At 42.9% G+C, this 15,453-nt stretch overlaps 1 protein-coding gene across 1 annotated transcript in view; it reads right to left on the bottom strand.

Moving 5' to 3' along the window:
* Positions 1 to 15,453, bottom strand: part of LOC103804779 (neogenin-like) — a gene marked incomplete at its 5' end in the record, with an annotated part of 119,985 nt that overhangs the window by 98,548 nt on the left and 5,984 nt on the right. The window contains 1 exon segment of the mRNA XM_009077408.1: positions 12,128 to 12,445. Coding sequence (XP_009075656.1) covers positions 12,128 to 12,445 — 318 coding nt within the window.

Below are 15,453 nucleotides of genomic sequence, written 5' to 3'. Positions count from 1 at the left end.
GTTAATAAACTCAATTTAGGAAGGATGATTTTCCATTTGGAGTGTTCTCTAAACACTGGGAGGAGAACACATAAGCAACAGTGCAACTCTCAGGCACACGACGGGAATGAGATGCACCACAAACTCCACATTTTCTGCTAGGACAATGCAAATGAGAGGGAGGGGAGAAAAGGCAAATCTGTCCCTATTTTCTCCTTGTCTTTTGTCTCTCCTCTCCCCTCCCCTCATCAAAGCCCAGAGCAGTGGTAGGAATGTGAATGAACAATCTATTAATGCAAATGCGGTGCATTCAATCAGCATTCCCAGTCTAAGCAGTACTGAGATTTGTGGCCCATTGTCTCCATTTCTGAAAAAGATGTGCCTAGAAGAGCAATAATTCCCATGCTCCTGGAAAACACAGATGGTTAAAATTCTGGCTGTAGTCTGCTGCCTTCAATGGAGCCAGTATTTCATCTCCTGTAGCTTGCGGGAGAGGAGGAATTCACTGCCCTGAGCCAGATGCCAATCTAGTTCAGCAGCCTCTCTGTGACCGTGGCCAGTGCCAATTATTTTCAAGGCTAAAGACAAAAACTTCCATAATCAGTGATTACTAACTAACATGTTCATATGAGTGTTGTGACTAACTTCAGTCATGTTTTCCCTCTATAGAGTATTGGCAGCCCCTGGAAGTGTCCCATGCTATTTAGTGTGGGTGCTGCTGTCACACACACATTTAATCCCCTTCAGACTTCTGCTAATCTTTTGGGATCCATCTTGTCACAGCAACTCTGCAAAGGAGAAGTTAAGAAAAGAGAATAACCTCTTGTGTCTAGGGACCAGAAGGCTGCAGAGGAATCCCCTTTTCCCTGTCTGTGGCAGGGCTGTGATCCTTTACTCTGTGCTCACAAACCTTTGTGGGCATTTTTCTCATGTGCCCAAGACTCTATTGCTACAATACAGACTAGAACTTCAGTTGACACTGTGTGTAAGCATTACACAGCTCTGAACACACACACGTCACATGTTTGTGCAATTAAGGGTTTCCCAAAGCTGGTTTCAGGTTTTCTTGTAACATCTCAATGTGCTCAGCAAATCTTTTTCTGTTTTTTCCCCCCTATTTCTATTGTGATATGGAGAAAGTAAAGCACAGGAGCAGCTGGGCGAGTTTTCCAAACCTGTTCCCAGCTATGAAAATCCTTTGCTGCCCAATGATACTTTTACTCAAGTGTCTCATCACTTACCCAAGTCTAAACCAACTTCAGTAGCACCATCACCAAACACTGCCACCCTACAGCTTCCACCTCTCAATCCTCTGCATTGAACTGGTCTGTGAATGATCCCACAAACTGCTCACAATTTCAAGTCATTTGAATTTCCCCCCATTCCTGTTTGCCTAATCAAATTTGAACTCACGACAAATCCATAACTATTACTCCTTTATCCAAAGAGCCTCTTGGGAAGTGTGAAGATTTCAGCAATGCAGGGAGGTAACAGAGAACAGAAACATGATCCCCTATTGTTAGAATAGCTCCAACATCTGTTATCCTTCAGAAAGATGCTACGTATTTTGTTAGTGCATCCACTTCTCACCCCAACCCTGTTAAAAAATTAATAAGTCCAGCCATCTGTGGACACTTCATTAAATTATCACAGCTCCTTCTCCCCAGCATTATTCAGCCTCGTTTGTCGGAGCTGCAGAGGTGTGAAACAGTTTCAAATACACTTTTGTTAGTAAGACATATTTCATAGATCCCACTAGCAAATGGATTAGACTTCATCACTACACAACATTCATGGGGAACACAAGTCCACACTACCTGAATTAGAGTAATGCCAGATGCTTCCTGTCCTTGCTACAAAGAACAAACACCAACTAGCACATGGTTCTCCTGCCTTGCTGAGGCAAACTAGGCAGGAGAAAAAGCAGCCTGGCCTAAAACCCAGGCAGGAGACAGCTCCTCAGGGGAGACAAGTGTTCTTGTTAGGATTATAACATGGAGAGAGGAAAACCTATCAAATGTCCTTGTCAGCTAAAGAAAACCAGTAAATATGCAGAATACACAACACAAAGGAGAAATTTCAGTACAAACTCAGAATCCTGACTTGCTTAAACACAACCTTGGTAGTATGAACAACATGGCACATACTGATTTATAAAGGTATTCCATGTCCAGAATTAAGGAAGAGAGGAGAAGGGAGAGATGTCATTGGACTCATCAGTAACACACACATATCTACCTGTACACAAACAACAGTGCACAGTGACCTGGTGGGACCTCAGAGCTGTCTTGAACTGGCACCTGAACTCTGCATTTCCCAAGGTCCCTTCCCAGCCCAATTATCCAATCGCACAATGACATGGAGAAGTTACACAGAATACTCTGTAGAGAAATAGCAAAATATTGCACAAAATACTGTGCAAAGGGGACAGAATGACACCTTTCACAACAGGGAAACAGCAAAACTGATCACCCCCTGGAGCACAGGGTTGGATTACAGGAGCTCGAGGCTGTCACCAGCCCCTCTCACATCTGGATCTCAACTCTGCCACAGAACCACAAACTAAAAGCACAACTAGGACAGAATCACTGACTGGTTTGGGTTGGAAGGGACCTGAAACCTCATCTCATCCCACCCCCTGCCATGGGCAGGGACACCTTCCTCTAGCCCAGGTTGCTCCAAGCCCCATCCAACCTGGCCTGGAACACTTCCAGGGATGAAGCAGCCACAGCTTCTCTGGGCAACCTTTGCCACTGCCACACCACACTCACAGTACTGAATTTTTTCCTGCTATCTACTATACATTCAAAGATTTTTAGAGGGTGTTTGGACAAGGAAAACACCTCAGAATATTCTGACGTTCTACCTGGCAAAACAAGCAAATCAAAATTCTAGTCAGGTGATACTAGGAAGAGACCAGTAAATTATTACAGGCATGAAATAGGAGCAAGAAAAGTGATTCAAGGAAGATCTAAAATACAGAGCTCATTGATGACAATCATAAACTACAAGAAAAGTAATGGGGAGTGAGGTGAGGGATGCCAGGCCATGGCACACGGGCAGGCTCAAGAAGTGCTGCAAGGAATGACACAGCAATACAGAAAAAACAACTCTGCTAACGGAGCAGGTGAAATAGAACCATCAATGCTGGAGATAGGATTTGCAGTTAAAGGGCTAACGAACAGAAAAGCTGCAGCAGTGGGAAAAGCTGCAGTGCCTACAAAAGATCTGATCTCCAGACACAGAGAAACCTGCTAAGGTGACATTCTAATGCCACAGCAAATGAACTGAGGGCATGCAAACCAGGGAGTAATTTATTTGGAACTGCTGAAGATCATTCCAATAGTGAGGCCAATGAAGAAAGCCCTGTGGGACTTTATGAGAAGCCCTTAAGATAAGGCACACAGATTGCCTCATCATTTAAGGAACTTCAGGTCTTCATCAATAGACGGCCTAAAAAAACCCTACAGGCTCACAATTACTCTTTCTAAAACAAAATCAAGAGCCGTAACAAAAGCAGACTAAGATCCAAGTGCTGTGGTGAAAGAAGAGAGCTGACAGGTTAAATAATTTTAGATCCAGGCGCGGCTATCAATTACGGAAGCTCATGTGAACAAGCTATTCAAAGAAGATTAATGCACAGAGAGGACTGTCAGGATAAATTTATCAAGAAGCTGGAAGAAAGGAGAGATCTGAAAAACTTTTGCAGGCAACTCTATAGACAGTGACAAAGACAGCTGGTACCTGACAACAGGCATTTAGAGACAGGAAATAACCTCAGCGATTTCACGGAGAAATACGTGGAATGCAGCAAAGAAACCCCAGCAAAACAGAGAGCTTGAAGGCTGACATAACAGGAGGCAGAAATACAAAGGAGAAAGAGCTTCCACAGGCACAAACATCCAGCTGAAAGAGATGTCTGGAGACAACAAGGATGTGTGGTAGAATAAAGGAGGAACACTAAAAGGCGTATAACGAGCAAATCATTCGACAAACCAGAGTTCAGCCAAGGGGATCCGAGAAGAACAGCTCAGGTGTGACTGTCACAGCTCTGCCCTTGAATCAGCTGCTAGCAACGAAGCTCATCATATCAGGGATAGTTTTTTCAAGGTCTCGCCACAATTAAGCTTTTCTTTGCTGAATTTTTAATTTGTTCAGTTTAGTGACTAAAAAGCAGACTGGGACATCAAATCCAGGGCTGTGACTTCAGAAGCTGTTAGAGAAGGAAGAGCAACACCTTCACTGAAATCTGAGTAATCTAGAGACATTTCCCCATGTTCCTCTCAAACCAGAGGGTTAGATATGCAAATGATCAGGGTTGTAGGGCTTGTAATAATTTTGAACATCTTTATTTCCACTGTATTTATGTGACTGCTGAGACACATTCTGAGAGGGACAGTACCATGAACTAACCTCAAACTTCATAGCTTAATTTTTCCTTGTTAAAAATAATTTCCCTCCATTTTGTTTCTTTTTAAGGGTCATTAAACTTCCTTTTGAATTTTTGTTATGGAAAAATAAAGAGTTAATCACAGACACACTTCTGCCACGATCCTTCTTACCCTCACTGCTTTTCTGTCACTCTCCATTTGGGTAGGGGTGATGGGACGAGATCTTATCGTTTCCAAAATGCAATACTCAGTCGATCAAACACCTGAACAATGCCAGCATGCAGACCCTTCACTTTGACACTAAATAAAAGTGAAATATCTTGCTGAACCTCGACTGGAACGGGCAGGGAGTGAAGAACACAGGCTGCAGATGTAACCATCACTTGCCTGACAGCTTGGGATTTAGTGAGCAATCTCTGCGCAAACTTGTCAAACAGAATTACAAAAGGCATTGCTGGTGCTGACATGCAGAGCATAAATAAGGAAAAATACATATTTGAGTGAAAACATTAACAAATGAGAAAGCTAATCTAAACAAAGTTCAGCCAAGTTTCCTGTTTAGTGGTAGTGAAGCACCATCAGTATGGTCTCACCACCCAGGATCACCCATCAACAGAGTGTCTACTGTGAGCCCAAGGGATTTTTGGGATTTGGCACTGGCTCCCTTCCACAGAACTCATGTTTCTCTAGAGATTTGCTATACTGCCTTCCAGATCTGCAGAAGCAAAGATCAAGATCTGAATGTAGACTGCAAAGAGATTCCATTTTTTATGATTCACATAAGTTCATATTATTTTGAAGTGCATTAACACAAAGACAACTTTGTTAGTCAAAAGCACAAAGGATACTCAAGACCTGCATTGCACTAAACTTGACTTTCAATCTAGAAAATACATTTAAGTTTGGGTTTTTTTTCTGAACAGTACTATTAAACCATCCCTAAAGCAGAAAGCTGAGGCACGAGCGTTACACATCTCCCTGTGCCCCCTCTGCTACAGCTCCAGGAGAGGATTTGTCACCCTCCACCGAGCACAAATAAGCTTTAACTGGCTCACTGACCCACAGAATTAGGGACAGGGATAGCATTAGTCAGAATAGGCTCAGTGATTTTGTTTGATATGCGCCGTAATAAACTTTAAATACAAAGGCTTAAGACAATCTGCATTTTTACATGGAAATTAGCTCTAATATCATTCAGCTGGCAAAGCAGAGCCTCTTCACCTCGGCTCTAACTTGGTCTGTAGGTATCGATGAAGAGTTGCAAAACAAGCAGGTCATACTCTCCTGCTGTGTGCTGTCACCTAGGACCCCAAGGATCACCTCAGCTGCACACAAGTCCTGCAGCCATCTGCTCTGGATGTGGCAAGAGGCTCTCTGACACCAAGTCAGAGCTCAGTGTACTGCTTTGAGGAGCTGCTGGTGAGAACACAGCACTCTAAAACAGGATAAACTAACTGGAGAGACAAGGACTTGAAGCCAGGCTTGAGGAATCACAGGAAGCAATGCCTGGTGTTCACACCACAAAAATACAGGAGACACACCAACTGCTGCCCAAGAGGGATCCTGGATCAGAGCAACACTTCTTCCCTCCCAAAGTCTAGAGAAGTTTCTGTGTTCGTACCCTGCTGATCTCTCCAACTTTGAGATTAGATTGATTAGACTTCTACCAATCCACTTTAAAAGAATTATTTCACTCATGCACAAGTCCCAAGTCCTCTCCTGCCATATCCCCAAAGGAATTATTTCACTCATGCACAAGTCCCAGGTCCTCTCCTGCCATATCCCCAAAGAATTCAGTTCAACCAAATTCTGAAAGAAAAACTGTAACCCTAACCCTCTAACACTATGGGAGAGGTGCATGAGTCCTTCCAGATCAGAGAATTCAGTTCAACCAAATTCTGAAAGAATAGCTGTAACTCTAACCCTCTAACACTATGGGAGAGATGCATGAGTCCTTCCAGATCAGAATAAAACATCACTTATTTTTCACTATTTCTTTGGGTTTCCTGGGAGAGGAAGGAGCAAAGGAGACAGATGGTATCCTACAGTCTCTCACAGGCAAACCTTGTCAGACTGCACAGCCAAAAGTGAAGCTTTCAGTATCACAAATTACTTCAATCACTTTGGTTCCCATCTCCCAATTTTATGCAGTTACTAATCAAAATAAAGAATAAGGAAATGACAATGTCTATTAATTCATATTTCCCAACCTGAGATTGAAAACTGTAATAGTTATGAAACTGGACCTTTGCCTTCAGTCCAAGTGCTAATGTAGACCAGTCCAATGGCTCACAGACTTTTTTCCTACTTTAACTGGACAAATGTGGATGTTAAGAATTGAGAATGGCATATAAGGTAGAACATTTATTATCTTAAATGTCTAAACTCTCACATTTTCAGTAACAGCTGACAGAAACTGTGCAAACTGCAGTTGTGTTAAAATCACCTTTCCCATTTACCTGTCAGGAAGAAATGCATTTTGATCTAAGCCAATTTATGAGAAATGAAGATGTTGTTCTCATAGAAAAATGTATTTTTTGCAAGGAAAATTTATCACCTATGTCACCTACTTTTACTGGTTAAGTGCTCTTGAGAGCCCTCCTCTGCTCTTAGGCTTTTTCCAATTCCAAGGCACAGAAGTTCTTTATTCATGAAAATCTGATCAAGATTATTTTTCCCCCTTGCTCTTAAGGGCCATGTGCAATCCTGGATAAAAAAGTGCTGTGATTTCTCATCTAACCACACGTGTGAGGAGCTCTCACCGTTCAGGGATGGCACCAGCACACACACAGAGACCAGTAAGAAAACACTGCTCAGTTCTGAACTTTAAAGTTAGGCAACCACAGCACATCTCTGATGATGTGCTTTGCAGAGATCCACCTTTAAGTCCATGACCACATCCATCCAGGTCCTGCTCTCTCCCACCAGCTGAGCTCAGGAAATGCCCTGAATTTCTTAGCCACAACTTTACCTACTGTGTATCATTCAAGAACTGTAATGGAGAGAGAATTACTTCTCTCTGCATGCCCTCCTCATTTGCAGCATCTTGGTACATTATAAAAAGTAATTTTATTGCAGAGGAATTCTTTATTAGCCTGTTGAGAAAAAGGCAGAGCTGGACATCTTCTGGAGACAGTGTAATGAGCTGCACTAGAGGAGGATTAGCCCCAGCATCTCCTGGCTCATAACTCAATTCACACCTCCAAGCCATACTGAACACCACAGCAGTTGTCCATCCAGGCCTCCTGTGATTTCAGTGACAGCTCTTCTAGCCACCAATTTGGAAGCACCAAGCTAGACACATGCAAGATGCAAACAACCCTTGAAAAGGCAATCCACTCAGCTGCATACTGGAGCAACTTCTCAAGTGCACTACATTCCCTACATCTGAGGTACCGACATCGAGGGAATCCTTCTGGCCTGGCCCAGCTCAAGGGTTTGGATCCTTATTGCTGCAATGTTTTACTACTGAAACTGCCACAAGGTCTCTGCCATGTGCCCCAGCAGCAGCATGCAAAGCCAGAGGCTCCAGCAGCGTGGTGGAGTCGGAGCCAGGGATTAGCTGGATGGACTGGCAGGAAGAGGAAGATTTGTTCAGATGAGAAGAGCAGAGCACACCGTGCTGAGAAGTACGAGGCACTAGAGCATACTTGGAATTAAACTCCAACTCTTTCTTCCAAGTATGGACATGATGTGCCTCAGCCCACTCAAGTATCACTAGTTGTAAATGGAAAAGTGGGAAGTCTCCCAAGGTTTCAGTGGTTGTGCTTTCCACCCAAAACAATACATGAAGCTTCACTGTGGGTTTTTCAGAACTGCTTTTCAGGAAGAAACAGGCTCCTTCTGGGCTGTGCTGCCCCTTGCCACGTGTTCAGATGGTTCTGAAAGAGATACTACACTTTACCAAACCCTTACCTACCTCTTCTGGTGACTGAACTCCTTCAGTACTACATGGCAGGAACATTTCTTGCCTGTACTTTTTCTAAAAGTAGTCACAAAATGCAGGTTTGAAAATCAAATTGCTATAAGGTGATTCTTAAGTCAGGGTGGGAGAAAAAAAGTCACAAGTTACCATCAAGTGCTTTTACAATTAAACTTGGACATACTTAAAGCTAGTATCAAGGCAGTGACACAGCTGCCTCCTCACAACCAAATTACATATAAACCCAAAGCCAAGAATTATCTAATGCAAAGGTAAGTGGAAGAAGAGGAAGCAAACCAGTTGGATTCACTTGGGGAAAAGAACACAAGATGTGAAACAAATAATTTAGTGAGTGGTCTTTAAATGAATATCTAGAGCTGATAAATCTGTATGAACAGACTCAGTGCCCCTGTCATGCTTCCAAACCTTTACATCTCTGGGTATGTGTTCCCTCCATAAAAGCTTTATGAAAGCTGTAACCAAGCCATAGTAAATAGTGACTGGGGAAAGACCATCTTGGGAATATTTTTCAGCTAGGATCGTTATATTGTTTATTAAAATACACACAAATTTCTTTTTGCAAGATGAATTACACACGCAGTTCTCCACAACTTCGTAGATCTATTTTTCATCTGTGTTTTGCAAGAGCTAGTCCAACTCTTCACCTTTCTTAAGATCTAACTGGCACTTAAGTATCAAAGACAGATTTGCATTTCAAAAGCCAATTAAAAAACATACTGCACCAAGGCACTGATGAAAGTGTTGTGGCTTGACATAAATTAGACTGTTCCTTTCACTTTCCCTAGTTCAAATCCATCCAATCCCCAGTTCAATCCATAATGGCAGCACACAATTTCAAGTTCCAGCCTAACTGTGCTGAAGTCAAGTATTCTTCATAGTGTAATATTTCATCCTATCTTCTGACTTATTAAATCTAAAGAAGGTAATGACCAATTTCTATAGGAGCCTCAGTTGCCACAGAAACTCTGATTCTCACACCTCCAAAACCTGAAGAGTAAAGGCTTCTCATCGATTGCCACGTATGGAAAAGGTTCTTTAGAAGGACATTGTCAAGCACATGACAAACCTGCCACCATCCACTCCCCCTGCCAAGGCACCTTCAGAGCACTGTGTCAAAACCATAAACTGAAGCAGGAGAGTCTGTCTCTAGCATAACTCCTTCAGTCACTGTCTGAGCACTCTGCACTCAGGTACTGAGAGGGTTGTTTTGGGTTGAGTTTTCCACACAACAGCTGACCTGGCTCCTCTGTCACCTTGCAGCACCTGCACCATCAGTACCTGTCACTCTACAGCAGTAAAAGAACTCCAATTCCGAACACTCAAAGATTTTATGTATTATAGTTGGACAGATCTAAAAAACCCTTTAAATAAGCTGAAGAACTAACTTTTGCAGCCTGTTAGTCCTTCCTGCAGGACTCAGGACAGGCAGGTTGCTCAGCTCCATCCATCAGCTGTTGGGGAAAGCAGTGCAAAGTTTCCAAGCCTGGAAACTCAAACCTTTTATCTGTTCATACATAGGATGGAACACACATGTCTGGACTGGATTTTCTTTGCCCTGGCTTACATGACTCACCAGAATTTGTCATTTAATGAGTAAGAAGCTGCTAAAACATGCAACTACACTTCACAACATTCTCTTTTAAAGAGCTCAGGTACATGGCTGCACCACCTTCCCACACCCCATCCCAGCCAACATACCACTGCTCAATTAAGAGGGAATTAGCTCCCTCCCCCTGGCGTTTTGAGGCCAAGGAGAGACCTTACTATGCTAACTATCCCCACACTTACCACAGCCTGAAAGCTTCCAATTAAAACAAAGAGGGAGGGAAGGAATATGAAAAACCACTGCTAAAACTGAGGGATTCAAATGAGGACAAGAAAAGCAATAGTGTTAAACCAGAATTTAAATACTCCATCTCTCATTCCAAAGCCTCCAGCAACCAAACTACCCTTCCCCAACTACAGGATTAAACTCTTGGCACTTAACTGGGTAGGTAAATAGGTTTTTACACTTCCACATCTGACAAAGCTTTTGGAGCAGCAGAACCAGGCTGCAGACTGCAGCCAGAGGATGCTCTGGTGCAGGTTTCCAATGAACAGGATGGAGTAAGGCAATGCAGAACATGTGTCAAGAGCATTTCCTCTAGTTCTGGGCAACAGAAGTGCAATTTTTATTGCATGGAATTGATCAATAATCTCATAATGCAGCTGTTAGGCCAACAGGGGTCAAAGGGGCAACTAGTTCTGTGGCAAACATCCATAATGGCTTGGGTTAAACTGTATTTGTGCTGTTTTCTAGCAAAGATTTTTTGAAGGCAAAGCTCACCAGAACTGCATTGTTGTTTGTTGGGTTGTGTTTTTTTTAAAGTACTAAAAGGCTCTTGAAGATCCCATCGATTTAGAAAACATCAATTAAAATAGTATCTTCCTACACATACACTGGAAAATGGAGCTGGAAATGTGGAAGACATTTTGTCTTACCTTCATTTTTAACCTCATTAACCTCACCTAATGATCATATAGACCAGCCTGATAACAGAGGCAAGAGGCTGAACCATCTCATGTGGAAAGCAACAGAATTAATCACGACAGCAGCGATGCAAGGAGGTGGTAATTGCTCCAGATAAGTGTGTGAGAACTGCTTTTATTGTCCTCATTGCCAAGAAGCTCAGAAATATATTCCTCATTCAGAGACTCTCAAAGACACTCCTTTAAGGTATAAACCCCCAGTTTTTTTATTTCTGACACTGCTGATGTTTCACAACAATGCTACAAGCCAAGTTAATGGAAACAACACCAGAATATAAACGACGGGAAGCAGCAGCTCTGGGAGATGCTGCAGCACCAGTCAAGAAGAATTCATTACCTCCAGACATTTATTAAGGCAAGAAAAAAACTGTTTGAAAAAGGCTGGCAAACATCATTAGAGAAACAAAGGAAAATTGCTTCATAGGCTTTTTTTTCCTAGTAACAGCGCCTGAGTTTACCTTTTTTTTTCTTTTTGGTTGGTTTTGAAGTCTCACCCAAAGTAATTACAAGTCCCTTCCTGCTCTGTTGTTTACAAGACACACACAGTCTGACACTCCCAAGCCCTGAGATACAAGCAAATGTCTGAAAACAGATCACTTTTCCCAGTCCTATTTTTTGTTTTTATGTGCAAACTTCACTCACTGCTTTCTACCCCTAAATAAAATCTATCCCCCATCGAGTCTAAAGGTTACTCCAAACACCAAAGCTGAGGTTAGGACTTTATGTGCTTTCTAAGAGAAAATTTTAAGCATTTAGTTGGTTGTTACTTTTCAAACTTCCTTATTATACACAATTCAGAAAAATATAACCCCCCAGCACTCCTTTCTCTACCTGTCTTCCAGGCCTGTAGGGACTGTACACACTGTTAGCTGTTAGGAGCTTCCCAAGTGTTTCATGACAGATCAGATAAACCTCAACATATAAGCAGAGAAAGTTATTTTAAGGCTATTTATACATAAAGCAAGTTAAACCCTGCTTTTTGTCCCCCTTCTAAGCTGTGGCAAATCTTCATTGTGATTACAGACACCTGACACTTTTCTTAATCCATTCATTTCAGCTTTCCTGATCTTCAGCATTTCCTGAGCAATACCCACACGTTAAGCTGCTTACATGAATAGGAAACACACCAACTTCCAGCTAGTAAAATGAGAGACACAGTCCCAGTTGCCCTGATACCTGATGAAAACATCTTTTCCTTTTGTGGAAAGTGCCTTCCTCTGTTCCCAAGGGAAGAGGATCCACCTACATTATCATGTTCTCAGCCACTCTTAGAGAAGAGCCTTACCTGCCACGGTGAGCTTTGCTGTCCTGCTGATGATGGTCCCCAGGCTTTCCACAGTTGCCACGCACTGGTAATATCCTTCATCAGGTTTATTATGCTTGGAATGCACCACACTGTTTATTAATAAAGATCCATCTGGCAGCAGCTGGCGACGGTCATCTGACACCAGGTTGAGGAAAGTCCCATCTTTTTTCCACTCAATTTTTGGAGGGGTCTCGCAGTGAGCTGAGCAGTTCATTATCACGGAGGCTCCACGGACTGACAGAACATCCAGGGGCTCCACCAGGAAGTAAAAAGGAGTGAAGGTTCTCACAAGGGATCCTGTAAAACACAAATCACATCACAAAATTCTGGGGTTAGCCTTCCACATTTTTTTAAACATAAGATCCATCCTCCTGTCAAGACACTGCAGTGTGCACCAGTCACAGCATCCTCTCCCTTATTACAAATACCTTGGTCTGTATGACACTGTTTTCCACTTTCACTCCTTAGAGAATGGACTCTCAGACTGCAAGAACTTTCCATCCCTAAGACATATCTGCCTGCTCACATGGCAACTCCATGCACTCTCTTGGGTGTGGGTGCCAAGCACAGCAGTGCAGTCTGCTTTGTGTAACTGAGATTAGGAACCACTGAGAGCAGTTCAGCCCTCGGGAGAAAGAGATTCTCCCCTTCTGAGTTTAACACATCCTGCAAGTGCCATAAAGCATTTTTTAACTTCCATTCCAGCCCATGATAAACATGATTACTTTTCCATTTTAAGTATCCCCAACAGAGTTCTGTAATTAACATCTACTTTGCATTAAGAAGTGAATTTTAATTACTGTCTTTCTGGTGTATTTGGTCAAGCAGAAAGATTGTGTGTCAATATCACTTTGACTTGTCTTAACTTAATCATCCGTAGAAAACAGAAGACAGATTCTTCCAAGGAAGAGGTTTTCCACATCAGCACAACATTGGGTCGAGAGAAAACACAATCTTTGCTTTTAAAGCCAACCCCAGGAATAACACGAAGGCTGCCCACCTGGACTCCTCCCAAAACCATTTCATCTTTCACTGCATGGCTGATAAAGAACTGCTGAAGTGTGTTAAGACCACCTTAAAGACAAATATGCATTTAGCAACCAGAATTGTAGCATAAGTCACAGAACAATTCTGGGGTTTAGCAGAAGTACAACCATGAGGGCAACCTTTATGTGCAAACAAAGCCTGTCCTGGAAGCACTGCAGCTTCTCCAACTGCTCTGCTGTTTGTGGGCTGGCTTAAAATCCGATTTACCTTCTAAAATAACCTTAATTAGCAAACTGATATGATTGCCTCTATCACCGAGTTCCACAGAAAGCCTCTCAGCCCCGAAGAGCCTCCAGCTTCCCCCTGGAGAGGGACTCCAGCCTTCCTGCACGGAGCCCATTGTCTTTGCTACTCAGAATTCACAGGAACTCTGAGATAAGGCAGGAGTGGTGGGAAAGAAACAACAGATAAAATATGCTTTTGTAGCTGATATCATTCAAATGCTCTTTTACCTTCAAGAATTCAAAGAGGAAATAAGGGAAAACATTCTAGAAAGACAGAAGTTCCCCTAGTGACAGTGTCAGTCTCAGCCTGGAAACCTTTTAAGTTGGAATCCAAATCCTTGAGATTATGTCTTTCCTGAGGATAAAAAAAGACCCAAAAATGTCCCCAAATATACACAACACAAAAACCAGACCAACCAAATGCTTGGTGCTGCTGATGCTACTCTGGTTTGTGTAATCACACCCATGTGTGGATCCACTCGATTCTCTGAGTCTGAAATCCTCAGTTTGGGCTCTCATACACCAGATGGCAGAGAAGAAACAACTCATGAGCAGCAGGAAAATCTTTAACCTGTTTATCATTCTCCAGTGCCTAAGAAACCTAAAGGTCTTTTTTTTTAAAAAAATCAAAGATCCATCTCTGTAGTCCCTGGGTTTTCCAAGAGCATTCTACCCACACTAGCGACCTTTGTTCCGCTCGATTACAAGCTTCTCTAAGTTTTCCAATAATGACCCAGACCCCTGTGAGAGCAAAATATACTCTTTTGAGTTTTGTTTTGCTCTGGCTCTTCAAATTGATCCCAGGAAACCCCTGAAATGGGGAGGTTGGCTTCTTGCTTGCCCTGTCTGGCTTTGGTGCAGGTTGGAGCAGATGAAATCCACTGATGAGATAGGATCCTTCTTGCCCTGGAAGCAACACGGTACCCAAGCAAAGAGCACTGCAGAGCACAGAGCATGGGATGTCAAGAGAGAGCAGCACAGAAGGGATTAGAGACTTTGAGGAAGAATGGGAAGAGGATTCTCAGCCAAGTTTCAGAGGTAACATAAAAAACTCCTGCCAAGAGCTCTGTGAAGCACAGTGAAACCTGCTTGAGCTCAGGACACTGCCACGTGCCTGCACAGAGAGCAGTGGATAAAAAATCTCAAGGGTTTGTAAACAACTACGTCCAATCTTGAAGGAAGTTAAACCAGAACAGGCCCCAGTTCAGAAAGATTTGCAGTTCAGGGGTAGGGGCACCCTGGAGAAAGACACTCCATCCAGCTTGTCCCTCCTTTAAGCCTCGATTCAGCATGAAAAACCTTTGTGCATACTTGACCTTAATAAACCTCTATTTCTGCCAACAAGCCATTTATTTCTCCCACTCCATCAACCTATTGATCGTTCAATTCGATGACACCTCATCATTTAGGACAGAATGGATGTGTTTTGTGAAGGGAGATCTCCTCTTTCCACACCCTCTGAGGTGTATCCAGGCACGTACACATCACTGCCTTGATTTGTGTTAAAGTGGCCCAAGAAGCTTATAAAAAAGCAAGACAAGTTTATCTTCCTGCTCCAAAACAGGAACAGGTAAATCTTGCTCATTCCCAGTCTCCCCCCCAGATCTGCTCTTGAAGGCATGTGACAGGGCCCCAGCTGTGCCCAAAGATGATGGAGCACTCTGACACAGACAGCACCAGCACTAGCCACAGACACAATGCCATTGCACACCTCCTGGAAGCTCCACAAGCCTTTCCTCATCCCTCCCAACACTGGTGTTAGGGTTTAGTGCAGCAGCGTAACACTGCTGACTACATCAATCTCTAATCCCTTCACTACCATAATCCCTGGATCCTGTTCTGGGAAGCTGCTCTAAGGCTTGTTCTTTTCCATTTAATGTTTGACTAGCTGATTATTCCTGCCTAGCTGTATTAACTTTCACTTGGCTCCTCCAATTTTTCCTCCTTCCAAAAAAAGTTTACCAATTTTGAACTCTAACCTTGTTCTCCCTTTTCCAACTTTAAGTCGTGTGAAAATGTTAACACGTAGAGTTT

This window comes from Acanthisitta chloris, unplaced genomic scaffold, assembly GCF_000695815.1.
Source record: "Acanthisitta chloris isolate BGI_N310 unplaced genomic scaffold, ASM69581v1 scaffold8406, whole genome shotgun sequence".
Taxonomy (NCBI): Eukaryota; Metazoa; Chordata; class Aves; order Passeriformes; family Acanthisittidae; genus Acanthisitta; species Acanthisitta chloris.
Note: the sequence above shows the minus strand (reverse complement) of the source record. Positions and strands in the feature narration are given on the sequence as shown.